This window comes from Grammomys surdaster, unplaced genomic scaffold, assembly GCF_004785775.1.
Source record: "Grammomys surdaster isolate TR1022 unplaced genomic scaffold, NIH_TR_1.0 126906, whole genome shotgun sequence".
In the NCBI taxonomy this organism is placed as follows: Eukaryota; Metazoa; Chordata; class Mammalia; order Rodentia; family Muridae; genus Grammomys; species Grammomys surdaster.
In genome coordinates, this window is record NW_021621692.1 from 6,248,085 (window position 1) to 6,261,408 (window position 13,324).

General features: G+C 49.5%; 1 protein-coding gene across 3 annotated transcripts in view; it reads right to left on the reverse strand.

Annotated features, from left to right (window-relative positions):
- Nucleotides 1–13,324, reverse strand: part of Slc39a11 (solute carrier family 39 member 11) — a 416,305-nt gene that overhangs the window by 282,656 nt on the left and 120,325 nt on the right. For all 3 annotated transcript variants that reach the window (XM_028761255.1, XM_028761256.1, XM_028761254.1), the window contains exon 4: nucleotides 8,533–8,691. In XM_028761255.1, the coding sequence (XP_028617088.1) occupies nucleotides 8,533–8,691 (159 nt within the window). The remainder of the gene's footprint in view (nucleotides 1–8,532; nucleotides 8,692–13,324) is intronic.

Genomic DNA, 13,324 nt, shown 5'->3' on the forward strand with positions numbered 1-13,324 from the left:
TGCACGTGTGTGTGTGTCCATATGTGTATGTTATATCTGTGTGTATGTGTGTGTATGGGGTGTATGCATCAGTGTGTATGTGTGTAGTATGTCTCTGCGTGGTATTTGTGTGTGTGTGTGTGTGTGGTGTGTATGGTGTTTGTATGGGGTGTATGCATCAGTGTGTGTGTGTGTGTGTGTGTGTGTGTGTGTGTGTGTGTATGTATGTAGTATGTCTCTGTGTGGTATTTATATGTGTGTGTATGATGTGTATGTGTGTATGTTTGTGTGTGGTGTATATGTATGTGTATGGTGTAAGTGTGGTATGTGGTATTTCTGTGTGTTTGTTCTGTCTGTGTGTGTTGGATTTATATATGTTTGTGGTGAATATTCACAAGGGGGTCATCCACTCGCACACAGACACAGAGGCTAGAGGACATCACCACACTTCATATACTGTCACTCTCTGCCTTATTCCTAGGATGGGGTTCCTCACTCTACCTGGAGCGAGGCTGACAGGCAGCAAGACCCAGGCATCCTCCTGTCTCCATCGCCCACCCACAGCACTAAGATAAGACATGTGTCAGCCACATCGGTGTTTTTACATGGGTGCTGGGGATTTGAAATCGGATCCCCATGCTTGTCTGACAAGGGCTCTTTCTCAAGCCATCGCCACAGCCCTTGGGGACATATTATATATTCTTAAATCCAGCTGAGAAAATAGAACTGGACACTACTTAGTTAACCAAGAAGAGCACTAGTAACAACAAAAACCCGAAGGAATCTGCAGGAGAGAACAGTACGACAGAGACCTGAGCGGTTCAATCACTATACGACATTAACTAAAGGTCCCTGTGAAAACGTAGGCCCAGGGCTGGGGAGAAGGCTCAGTAAAGTGCCTGACAGCTTGAGCTTCATGGCCACCAACCACGCAAAGGAACCAGGTGTGGTGGTGCACAGCATCAGTCACTGCTCTAGGGAGCCAGGGACAGGAGGGTGCACTGGACAGCCAGCCTAGGCTAACTGGTTAACTTCGGGTTCAATGAGAGGTGTTGTCTCAAAAAAAAAAAAAAGTAGGAAATACTTGTAGAAGATACCCAAGAGGTCGACTTCTGGTCTCTACACACCCATGTACACATATGCACACATGCAAACATGGACCTGAGTCTGTTGTTTATTAAATGTAAAGGCACATGTGTCCATGCTACCAGAGGGCCGCTAGACCAGCTGTTATTAGAACAAAATGTAGGGTAATACAAAAAGCATCATCAACTTCATTCCTCAGGAAGGTTACAGTTCTCTTCCCCCTGACCAGAGAGAGCTGACCATTGGCCAGAGAGCTGTCTATCCAGAGTTCTGTTTGGGAAACTTCACAAAGCACTCTCATGTCCAAAATATGGAAGAAGGAAATCCCTCAACTTTGTTATAGCAGGTGTTAACAAACAATTTCTGTGTTGTATCCACCCATCAGAAAGATTTGCTGTGTTGAAACAATGTCCAGTGTCACTGAGGCCTCTGGGGGTGATAAAGAAGCCATACTGGTGGGGTTCTCATGATTGAACTAGTGTATTAATGAGAAAAGACCCACCGAAGGCTCGCCATCTCTCTGCCTGACTCATGTACCGACACAATGTGAAGGCAGCCATCTGCAAACCGGGAAGATATGGCCCTCACCTGTCATCAAATCAGCCAGAAACTTGATATGGTGTGTTGTTTAAGCATCCCTGACTGGTGCTTTGTTACGGTGGTGTGACCCGAAGGACAGCTGGGACACTCTGAGGTGGTGTCTGCCGTGCTGTTCCTCAGGATAGGGTGGTGAACGGATGAGTAATCTCAAAGAACCTGGCATGGCACGGCGCTGCTCCAGATGACACTGAAAGCTCACACTGTCTCCAGGAGCTCGGAACAGCACGCTGTTCTCAAGTCGTCCTCGGCCCCTGCGGCCAAAACCACTGCTGTACATATCATGCCTGGAGCTGACGATGGCTACACTCGAGTTTCTCCTTAGAACTTCCAGATCTCAGGGCTGAACACCAGCTTCTGCCAGAGGCTGCTTCTGTCAGCCTGTCCCTCGCCTCTCTTCTGCCCTGTGTAGCCACTGCCAATCCTGTTCAACACTAGGTCCTTAAGTTCATGAGGCTGACGGGACGGGAGCCACCCTGCAGACACACGTTCATGAGTGTTCGTGTGTGTGTGTGTGTGTGTGTGTGTGTGTGAATATGTGCACGCTGAACTGCACATATGCAAGTGTCGATGTGTGTGGAAATGCACCCATATGCACCGATGTCTAAAACCACTTATGGGAACACATGCCTGAGCTCCACTTCACTGATGCTCGGCAGAGAGCAAGCTACTGGATAAATCGTCATAGCCAAGCGACAGTGCACGACCACCAGGTGAGCCCTTGTGCTATGGTGGCAGATCTTCAACTATAAAGGACGCTATTTTAGCCACCGGATGCCGGGCTGGCCCGCTTGCTGCTTCTACACTGGCATGCTATCTGTTCCTCCTTCTCCTAGGTTTACATTCAGAGAAAACTAGAATCATCTTCAGCATGTCAGCCCTGTTGTTGGCACAGGTCTGGGTATGCAAGAGGGCCACCTCTGGCTTTCAGAGTGAGCAATAAGTCCAGCCTTTTGGCTAAAGCTGGCCTGGTCCAGGGTCCAGGGAGCACTGTCCAATTGTAAAGGGAGAAAATGTGTGAGGATAGGTACTAGCAAAGGAACCTGCTGCAGAGATGGGGGCAGGAGGGCTGCCAGAGGGCGACCAGCTTAACTCTGTCTCAGGGCCTTCTCTCACCTCACAAAGGGTCACATGCAAGACACACATGCTCACTCAGCTGCATGCCCTTCAACAGGGAGAAACAAGAACCCACTGGCCCAGACAGCTGTTGCCAACCACTGACATCATGTTTAATGATTTTATGATTTGCGTATTAAGTTCACAACACCCCACCCCCATACACACCAAGGAAACAGCAACTCCCCCTCTTCTCACCTGTGTGTTTGGAAAAGGGGGTTTCCAGAGGACACCTGGAAGCTGGCTGTGATCAGAGGCACTGTGTGTCTTTGAAACTCAGGGTTAAAAAAGAAACAAACCCCATCTCCTCCATCCAACCTAAGGTACCCCCAAGGCTGCGTGTGAGAAAGAACGACTTAGCCCATTGGCTTTAACTGGACTCCCTCATTCAGTACAAACTAGCCAAACCTCATCCCTGTCTCAAAACTGTTTTTTTTTTTTTTCCTACACCAGCTTTTTCCCTCCAACTCCCTGGGACTCTAAGTCCTTGGCCCAACCAATCTGAGATCGAGGAACAGTGAGATACAGTGAGGGAGGTTCTATGAAGCACCAGCCACCTGACTAGAGAGAGCTGCAGACTATGGGTAAGCCAGCCCTGTTCCAGCTCCCCGAAGACTAAGAGGGTATGCCACTAGGTTAAGTGCACACTCGGTGTCTTTACTATTCCAACTGCCCATAAGTTCTAGACATGTGGATCCTGAAAGGTTTTCTGACTCAACCCCTGGCGAGAGAGGACAGACACAATTTTATGACCCGACATGGAAAAGATGGTGGAACAAGTGAAGGTTTTAGAAGGTCTGAAGCACGCATGTACACATTTAAGCATCCCTACCAAGGCAGTCTATGATGACAAGAACCACTGTAGGCTTAAGGAGTCTCTCTCAGAAAGCTTGTGTGTGTGTGTGTGTGTGTGTGTGTGTGTGTGTGTGTGTGTGTGTTCTCATACCAGTTCCACTCTGTGTCCTTTGGGAACAAACAGCATTGTCAGATGTAATTTATAACCCTGGTTGAAAATTAAAGATGTAATTTGTAACCTCCTGGTCCTCTGCCATCTCTGTGAGCCAGGACAACAGAAACAGCTCACGCACAAGCACACAGATACATAGAGCCCTCTACCCTGCCTGCCCCAGAAGACATAGCACATAGACAGGAAGAAAGACAGTTCACAGCGTGTGTCCCCACCATCCACACGGGTCCTCACACATGTCACAGAATGGTTAAATTGCTTAGCTTTTTAGTTATGGGCTCTTGCTGGTCCTGAGAACGGAACCCAGAATCACAAGCCTTCCAGGCAAAGGCTCAGACAGGGAAGGACATCTCCAGTCCAAGCCACTATTTTCTCTAAGTGTCAGTGAGGGTTACTATATTAAGAAGTTGTCTCAAGTCAATGGGACCCCCCAAGCTGTATGTGACTACACTTCTAGGTATCCCCAACAGCTGGAGAGGCTGCCTCCACCACAGCTCTGTCATTTGTACCTGAGAAAAGAGACTAGGCATGCCGCTCCCTAAAGCCTTATCTAGGGCAAAGCCTGGGGTTTCAAGATGCTGGGAGTCCCTGGTCAGTGAAGCTCTGCAGACAGGAAGCCTTTCCTAACGTCCCCTAGCCAGGACTTCCATGGTCACACACATGCTGGTTCTCTACTCAGAAGTGGAGTGTTAATCCGAGTCGCAGATTCCTGAGCACGGCATGTCCCTCGGGGAACCCTCACACAGCCACCAGCAGGTGCTTAGGGAAAAGATGTCCAGAGTGGGCTCTGCTGAAGAACGCCCTGTGCCTGCCCAGTGGCTTATGACGGCTTCCTCTACTGCAGCCGTCTCTCTAGCTCAGCCCTACAAGTATCGAGAGAAACTGCACAGGGGCTGGGGAGGTGGATCCATCAGTAAAGTGTTTGTTGTGTTCAGACTCCTGGAGTAGGCTGGCTGACTTGCATGGCTGAATTAGTGAGCACCAGGACCCAGTTTAAGACCCTGTCTCAAAAATAACACCAAGGTCGACACCTAAGGTTGACCTCTGGCATCTACACACAACATATGTACATATGTGTGTTCTCTCTCTCTGTCTCTCTCTCTCTGTCTCTCTCTCTGTGCCTCTCTCTCTCTGTCTGTGTGTGTGTGTGTTGTGTGTGTGTATGACACTTGACTCTAGTCCAAGTGCAGCTCACAGAGAGAGGCAGGACTACACATAGAGGCTAAGAGAAAGGGAAGTCTGACAGAGAGGACCTAGTCTCGCTTCTGCCGTAGCTCCGACCAGGCTCCGCCCCAGCACCAGCTTTTATCCCACTAACTTGTGAGTAGAACGGCACAGGGCTCTCTCTTCTCTCTTGTTCTTCATAAATGAGAAGAATGTTGGTGGCAGAGACCATCTACAAAGGACAGAGATGCATGCAAACACCCCTCCGGTGGTCAAAGCTTGCCTCTTGCAATATGTCACTTAAGACATCAATCATGTGTAGTTCCTGGAATCAGCTCCTGCCCTCCAAAAACTGTCACCAGCACGAGCGTGTGGTGTGCACCTGTCCCACGCAGTTGCGTTTTTATAAAGCCGGCATCCTGGCCAACACAATGAGACCTGATAGACACTAGGGACATAATTAAACCCGGGAGAAAGCTGGTGTCCCCCCTCCTCCCCACCCAGTGTCTGCCCAGCAGGGACATACAGTTCCACACACAGGTCAAAGCCACAGAGGGCCATGAGCACCTGCTGCTTCCTCTCCCCATTGCAGCCTCTCTAAGATGTCAGACGCCAAGGTGGGAGGGGGGAGGGAGCACACTTCTCCGGGTAAGTGTGCCAAGACGGAGGCAAGCTGAAAAAAGCAGGCAGCACCAACACATTAGCATTTGTTGTTAGCATTTTGTTGTTGTTGTTGTTTTTCAGAAAATGGAAAACAAAACTCTGTTCCTAGGCATACACGGTTAGACATGGGAAGGACAGCCAGCCAACGGCGAGTGAGGGCTTTCCGGCCTCCTACCTCCTCCTGCTCCTTCAGGACCATTGACTGCCCACTCTGCAGTAAGGAAGGCTCGATGGATTAAAAACTGAAGAGGCCCCCTGAACACCCACATTCCAGTGTCATTCACTTCCCCACATCCTGCCTTTCTGTGTTTATAACCCCTGTGTGAATGAATTAGGATTTGAGAAAAAATAAATTATTTTAAAAAAAAAAACTGAAGAGGCCTCAAGTAAAACACACCCCTGCCAAACTCCCCACAGCCTAGACAGTGGTTGGCTCACAAATTCTGGGAGCAGTAAGCTCCCAGGGAATCAAGTCTTGCTGTCCCAGAAGGTCTATACCCTGAGTGTGCTCGGTCGGAGGTAACCGCGGGGATTCCGTTATCAAAACCCATTAATTGACACTTCACGTGGCACCTGCGAAGGGCCAGGCTGCAGCCCTTTTCAGGTCTGGGAAGCAAATTAACAGAGCCACGGGAGGGAAGCCTTTAGCCGGCCTTAAGTGCAGGGCAGCAGGCTACTTCTGCGCAGGATTCTGTGGACATTTGTATTCAGAAGCTGGGGAAAGAATCAGAAACAAAGCCTGCTCGTTTGTGAGATCCTCTGAGACACGTTCCGATCCCCACATTAAGAGTGGCAATTAATGTCCTCTCCAATGTCCCAGATCAGCTGTTTACTGAATCTTCTGCCAACAAGTGAGGTCTGGGCACCGATGGTTAGAGCGCCTCTTTCTCAGCCCTTCCCCAACCCCACCCCACAGCATTTAGCGTCCACTCCACAACCATTTCTGATTTTCTATATTATCCATCCAGAGCTTGCCCTGGGAGCATCTCTATATCTAAAGCATATATTAAAACAAACAAACCAAAGATTAACAATAACAACAAAGAAAGCACATAGCACAGTACAAACTAGCCAATGTCTATTTACGTTGCCCAGAGAAATCCCCTCTGCTCAGGCAGCTGGTCAAATACACCTGCCACCAAGCCTGATACCTCCACCATTCCCCTCTCTCCCAGCTCCCAGTAAGGAGGACCAATCATGACTGGAAGGGCCCTTAATGAGAGACTGGCTTAGGAGCCCACGTGGCCCCACTGAGCGAGGAGAATGGGAGGCAAGCAAGTGTACAGAACCACTGAGCCACTTCAACCCCCTGCTTAGGAGGTCGGGACACTGCAGTCATGACTTTCTTTCCCGTATGAGTAGGAAATATTCCAATAAGAAGTTTACACATAGCTAGACAGCATTAAAAGAAGAATCTGCAGCTCCCTGTGACGTCCTCTAAAAGCCACCGGCACAGACAGTTAGATCTGACAGCAAAGAAACCGAACGTCCAGGGGCCAGAAACAGACTCTGTCATTCAAGTTTCCAGAAAGACAACAGGTGACAGATGGTGGTTCCTTAGGAAACTGTCACAGTGGGCCCTGCAGCCTGCTCATCTGACTGCAGGGGCCAGGGGATGTGCTGTGTGTGCCCTGCAAGTGATAAGTCTTGCGGCAGCCCTGGAGCCCAGCACCTCTCTCTAGTTGGTAATTTAGGGTGAGACAGGAGGAAGGGCTCAGGCATGGCTGTACAGGCCTGAAATCCCAGCATTTGGGAGGTGAAGCAGGAAGATTGTGAGTTCAAGGCTAGCCTGGGTTACATAAAAAAGAAAGAAAGAAAGAAAGAAAGAAAGAAAGAAAGAAAGGAAGGAAGGAAGGAAGGAAGGAAGGAAGGAAGGAAGGAAGGAAGGAAGAAGGGAAGGTGGGAGGGAGGGAGGGGAGGTAGGAGGGAGGGAAAGAGAACGAGGAAGACAGGAAAGGGGGAAGGGAAGGAGACAGGGAGAGAGGGAGGGAGTGGGAATACAGGAAAAGCAGAGGGAGAAGCACACACACAAGAGCCGTTTCACTGTGTCCTGGAGCTCACATCCCCTGACTCTGTGAGCTAACAGAAAAACAATCTCATTTTCTCCACATACTTTTCCTCTTTCTGGGTGATCAGTAAATCCAGGCACCAACTTAGAGGTACTTCTGTCCACCTCTAAGACCTACTGGGCGCGTACATGGTACGGGGACAAGACCCATCCCACCCTGTGACTGACATCAACCCTTCTCTCCTCTGCCAATAGCAAGCACTGTGGTAAGTTTAGCCAAAGGCTTCTTTTCTGGCTGCTGTATACAGCCTGGCCTTGGCTCTCTGCTTGGCCAAGCAGCTCATGCCAGAAAGGGATGTTCAAACCAAACCCAAACCACCTGCCTGGTTCCCACCCAGAACAGAAGCTCGACAGCTCTGGCTCTCCCCAGCATTGATGATTTTGCTGCTGTTTGCATCATACAGTCTCTGGATGGTAGGGAGGAAACCTGGAGCTGAGAGACACGTGGCCATCAACGTCAGATGTGAGCTCTGACCTCCCAGACTCCCCCTCACCTGCTACTTCCTGTTAACCTGTGTATTTGTGAGGAACTAGTAAAGATCTTTCTATCCTTGGCTGTGTCGTCATCCCCCTGATGACTCCATCAGCTCTCAAGCTCTCCCAGAACCATGATCCTCACCCCTCCCTCTCCCTCCCAGTTCCGGTTGCTCGTGTATGTGTACATGACGGCTCCACATCGGCTACAACTTACACATCTGACGTTCAAAATCTGAACTTAGCAAGATGTGAACAGCGAGGCATTAATCATGCTAACTCGCGAGTGCTTTCTTGATGGAAGGAATCACCACTCACTCCTGTCTGTTTAGAATCCACCAACTATCTGAGGTCTGAATGGATCCATCAGGACAAGCAGAAAGAAACCTGCTGCCCGCAGTGGGATGACAATACTCACCAGGTGAGGTATCAGGAGGTCAGCCAGGTAGACAAAAGCAGCCCCAAGGGTGAAGCCAACAGCCACTGGGAAGAAGGCAAAGGCACCAAAGCCCCCTGAGGATGTGGCCATCTCAACCGCTGGTGCAAGTAGTGACCAATAGGAAGCTGCTAACATGACCTGGAGAAACCACAGGGAGAAGCTAGTCATTAACCAACCATAAGGCTTTTGGGGTGGGGGAACAACCCATAAGCCCCCATCTCCCAAGGACAAAAACCAACCCATAAGGCCTTCTGAGGATGGAGTCCTCCACCTTCCAAGAGGTAGAAAACCAATCCATAAGGCTTTTGGAGTAGCAAGAGTCAACCCATAAGGCCTACATTGTTCTCTACGTCCTAAAATAAGCCACACGATTTCACACGTGCTAGCCCTTAACCTCAGGTGGTAGGTACTATCTCAACCAAAAGACTACCCCTGGAGACTAGCAACAGTTCCTCCCAGATTCCTGTTTACTAACCTAACTTGACAAAGGCGAAGCCACTGGCAAGTAGCCCAAGCTTTTGTAAATAACCCTTCAGTCAAGCTCCTGTAAGCGTGAAACACATTGGGTCAGCAACAGCAAAGGCACGAAAGGAGAGGAGGGCTAACTGAGAAGAGGAAAGGTGACAGCGGGAAAGGGAGGGGCGGCGAGGCGGTAAGGGGAGTGAATATGATCAAAATATATTATATACATGTATGAGAAATGTCATCAGGAGATCTGTTACTATGTATAATGTAATTAATGCATGCTAATAAAAACACGGAAAAGAAAGGAACCCAGTTTGGCGCAGGACGGAGTTGATCGGAAAGGATGGAGTCAGATTCCTCCTGTGGAGGCTCTGACACTGGAGTTCTTAACCAAACGTGATTTTTGTGATCCACACACAGGTGATATTGGAGTCACTTTGTCACACTGGGGGTGGGATGGTACACCCTCCCATGTGCGTCACAGCCCCTGACAACCAAGAGCCATGTGGCCCCAGATGTGAGTCCTGAGGCTGCTGAGAGATGCTGCTCCGATTTCAAGCTCCCGAGACAAACTTCTGATAATTACAAGGGCTCCACAGCGCTAGAACACAGCTGATTATTATAGAGATCTTCCTCGTGTTGGGTGACACGTGTCTCCCTCCACGCTTGCCTCCTTGCTCTTGCCCCACCCTCTGGCACATCAACACTGGTGGGCCTTCTCCCCTGTGTCATGTGATGGCATCTGAAACTTCTGAAAATGTCAGTCCGTCAGTGTCAGATTGGTCCCTGCAGTGTCCCCATCTCTGTAACTGTTGACCAACAGCCATTTCTAGGCACCAAGGTTTGTATTCAATATCTTGTCTTGACCTCCTCACCGCGGGAGACAGATGTTTTCCATTGTTATCTGTGGAAAAATAAATTGAATCGCAGGCTGGGGATATGGGCTCGGGGAGTAAAACATTTCCTATGCAGCCAGGAGGACATAAGTCAAATCCTCCCGAATCCGTGTTTTAAAAAGCTGATTGTGGCAGCCCATGCTTGTAATCCCAGCTCCGGGGAGGTGGTGACAGGCAGCTCCCTCGGAGATGCTGGCCAACCAGCCTAGACAAATCGGCAGCTCCAAGTTCAATGAGAGACCCTGTCTCAATAAACAAACTGTATAACAACACCAGAGTCGATCTCTGGCCTCCACAAGAGTGTACACACGTAGATGAGTACCCACTGTGCTGGTTAATCTTGGTTGTCAAATTGACACACCCAGAAGAGGTCCTCAACTGAGGAATCGCCTCCATCGGAATGGGCTATAGGCATGTGTCTGTGTGGCATTTTCTTGTTGGATGTAAAAGGGTCCAGCCCACTGTGGGCAGTGACAGCCCTGGGCAGGAAGTTCTGAGCTACATAAGAAAGGTAGCTGAATGCAATGCTCAGAACGAACAGTGTTCTGTAGTCTCTGTGATTTCCCACCCAGGGTCCTGCCTTGACTTCTGCCCTGATGTTCCTCTATGATGGGCTGTGACCTAGGACTTAGCTGTAAGATAAAATAAACCCTTTTCCACCCCCAAGTTGCTTTTGGCCAGTGTTTTAGCGATAGAGAAACACACAAGGACATTCCCATGTACACACACATACACATTAAAAGGGAGGGGGAAAGAAACTGAATTTTAAATACGAAGGCAAGTTGTTCTTTTCACCCAGGCAGTAAGCGGCAGATGCAGACCAACCAGCACTGCAATCAGCCCAGTGACCAGAAGAGAACCGTGCAGCTGCTCTCAGAGGCCAACAAGCTCCATTTGAAACTGTTCTCCGGGGCTGACAGAATTAATCATTCGCCTGTGGCTTTTTAATCTTACGCACGCTGTGACATCGTCATGGCTAGAGTCCACCCACCACCTGTCGTAACAGTCACAGACGACATATCCAACGTTGAATGGGTTTCTAAATTTTACTTAATTATGCCGCATCACCCGTCTCCAAAATAACACACAGAGTGACAACCAGGCATTAGGGTGGCAAGGTGAAGAACAATCCACGCAGGAAGCCGTGGATTGCCTTCTGCCAGCCATTGCTCACACCAAGACGCTCACCCTGGAACTCATTGTCCCAGCAAAGGTCTTAGTGTCACCTATGGAATTCTGCCTCTGCCTCTGAGGCTCCAGGAAGGATGAAAGTATGTCATCTCAACCAGGTGGGCACAGAGGTTGACCAGTTCATACCATGAGTCTGCCCTGTCACAAAGGGACCCAGGGACTCCCATCCCCGTCCAGAGTTCTGCTCATTAGCCTTAGACTTCCGTAGCCTTTGTCAGCTCACTATCCACACAGGGATGGACCCAGACTTGCTCCTCATTCTCCTCTGTGAACTTGACCCAACCAGGAATCCATCCCGTACTCGGTCCCCACTTGAACAGTTTCAAAACCGTAAGACCCAGGGAAAGTCACTCATCGGACCCTCCAAAATCTCTCTACACACTGCGAGGTAACAAGGGGACCCTACCCAGCATCTCTTCAACTCCTTACCAGCCTCCGGCTCATTCCTATTTCTATTTCAACACCTATCCCAACATCTTCCTTTGGCATTTCTGGGACCAAGAATGTTTCCTGCCTGTGACAGCTAATCTTGGTTGTCAACTTGCCTGGGTCTGGAATCAATTAAAAGACAAGCCCCTCGGCGCTGACTGCTGTAAGAGATTTCCTTGCTCACGTTCTCAGAAGAGGGAAGACCTCTCCTAAATGTGGGTGGCACCTGCAAGAGCAACCCAGATAAAAACAGATGGAGAAAAAAATAACTTCCAATTCTTGCCTACTTGCCTTCACTCCGCTGGCAGTTCATCTGCTCATGAAGCATTTCTTCACCTATAACAGAACCAACATCTCCAGGCTTCCGATGCAGACCGAACACCAGAAGCTCTCCAGAAACCCTCTAGGCCTTCAGCACCAGACTGAGACTGCTGGGAAGTCTTGCCACCTTAGACTTAATGACCATGAGATTCTCAGCCTCTCCAACCATAGACAGCCAGACTATATCATGTAAGACAATCTTAAAAATGTCATTTTAATATGATTTATTCTATCAGCCCTGTCCTGTCATCTAGATACTCAAGAGGACCACCACAACCAACTCATGTCCCTCTGCACGAGAAACGTGCCAAGTTCTCACAGCTACGTTATTTATTATGGCGCAGACAGCCAAGCTCTTGCAAAGGCCATGCTGGAGTCTGGGATGCTTGGAGTGGAAGAAACACAGGCGGACTGCTCCGTGGAAACCACTGTTCTTCACCCCTCTAGTCAAATCTAGAGCCCCACCAGAGTGCCTTCATCTTTTAATTTCCTTGCCAGCTTCCTGATTTACACACAAACTGAAGACTACCAACAGAACAGTTTGTACACGGCAATGGGTTCCGCCTAAAGTGGGTGGAGTCTAAAGATAAGCTATTACAAGGACACGTGTGGTAGGCAAGAGGCCCGTGTGCTAATGGTCAGACCTGTGACCTTCTCATTTCCTGTGGCAGAAGGAATTCTGCAGGTGTGACCACACTGACCACACTGAGATGGAAGAGATAGCTGTAGACATCAGAGGGGGGCCAACGCTGTGCCTGGGACCCTCAAGAGGGCGTGAGAAGAAACAACATCAAACTGGAGGCCTGACTTTATTTACATGAGATACCCAAATGTAGAAACCCAGAGAGAGTACACTGGTGGTTGCTATCTGGGGTGGAAGATGGGACAGTTGCCCACTGTGAATGTTCATGTTCTCCATCCATTGACCACTGAATAGGCACTGTCGTGTGGTGTAAATCTTACCACAACTTATTTCAAAATCTAGGGTGGGCCTAATCAAGTCAACCCTACCTTGCTTGACTACCCTCAGAGGTGTGCTGAACTCTCCAGGCCCCTGGAACAGCTCTGTGTCTCCATCTGTGGCAATGCCAAGACCTACCTCTACTGGCCTTTCTCCTAGCGTCTCTGACCCTTGGCTGCCAGTTCATGTCCATGACAACAAAATGCAGAATTTGGACTCAGGAGCTCGGCTCTGGCACCTACCAGTGAGGTGGCCCCAGAAAACAAAATGAGGCCTCTGTTGCTCAGCCTGGCCAACTGGAAAGGATGCCACCAACCAGGGCTACTGGAAGAATGTAGCAATGGGGCCAGCATGCCAACCCAGGAGCTGGCAGGAGGCAGGTGTTATTTTAGATAATCCCACTTCTGAAAGCTCTGCTGGCTAAGTCTGTTCCTCCTCCTCTGATCTTGCATCGCTCCCCTCTGCCTGGGGCCCTTATCCATCTCACTGGCTTTGTTCTCTGCATGCA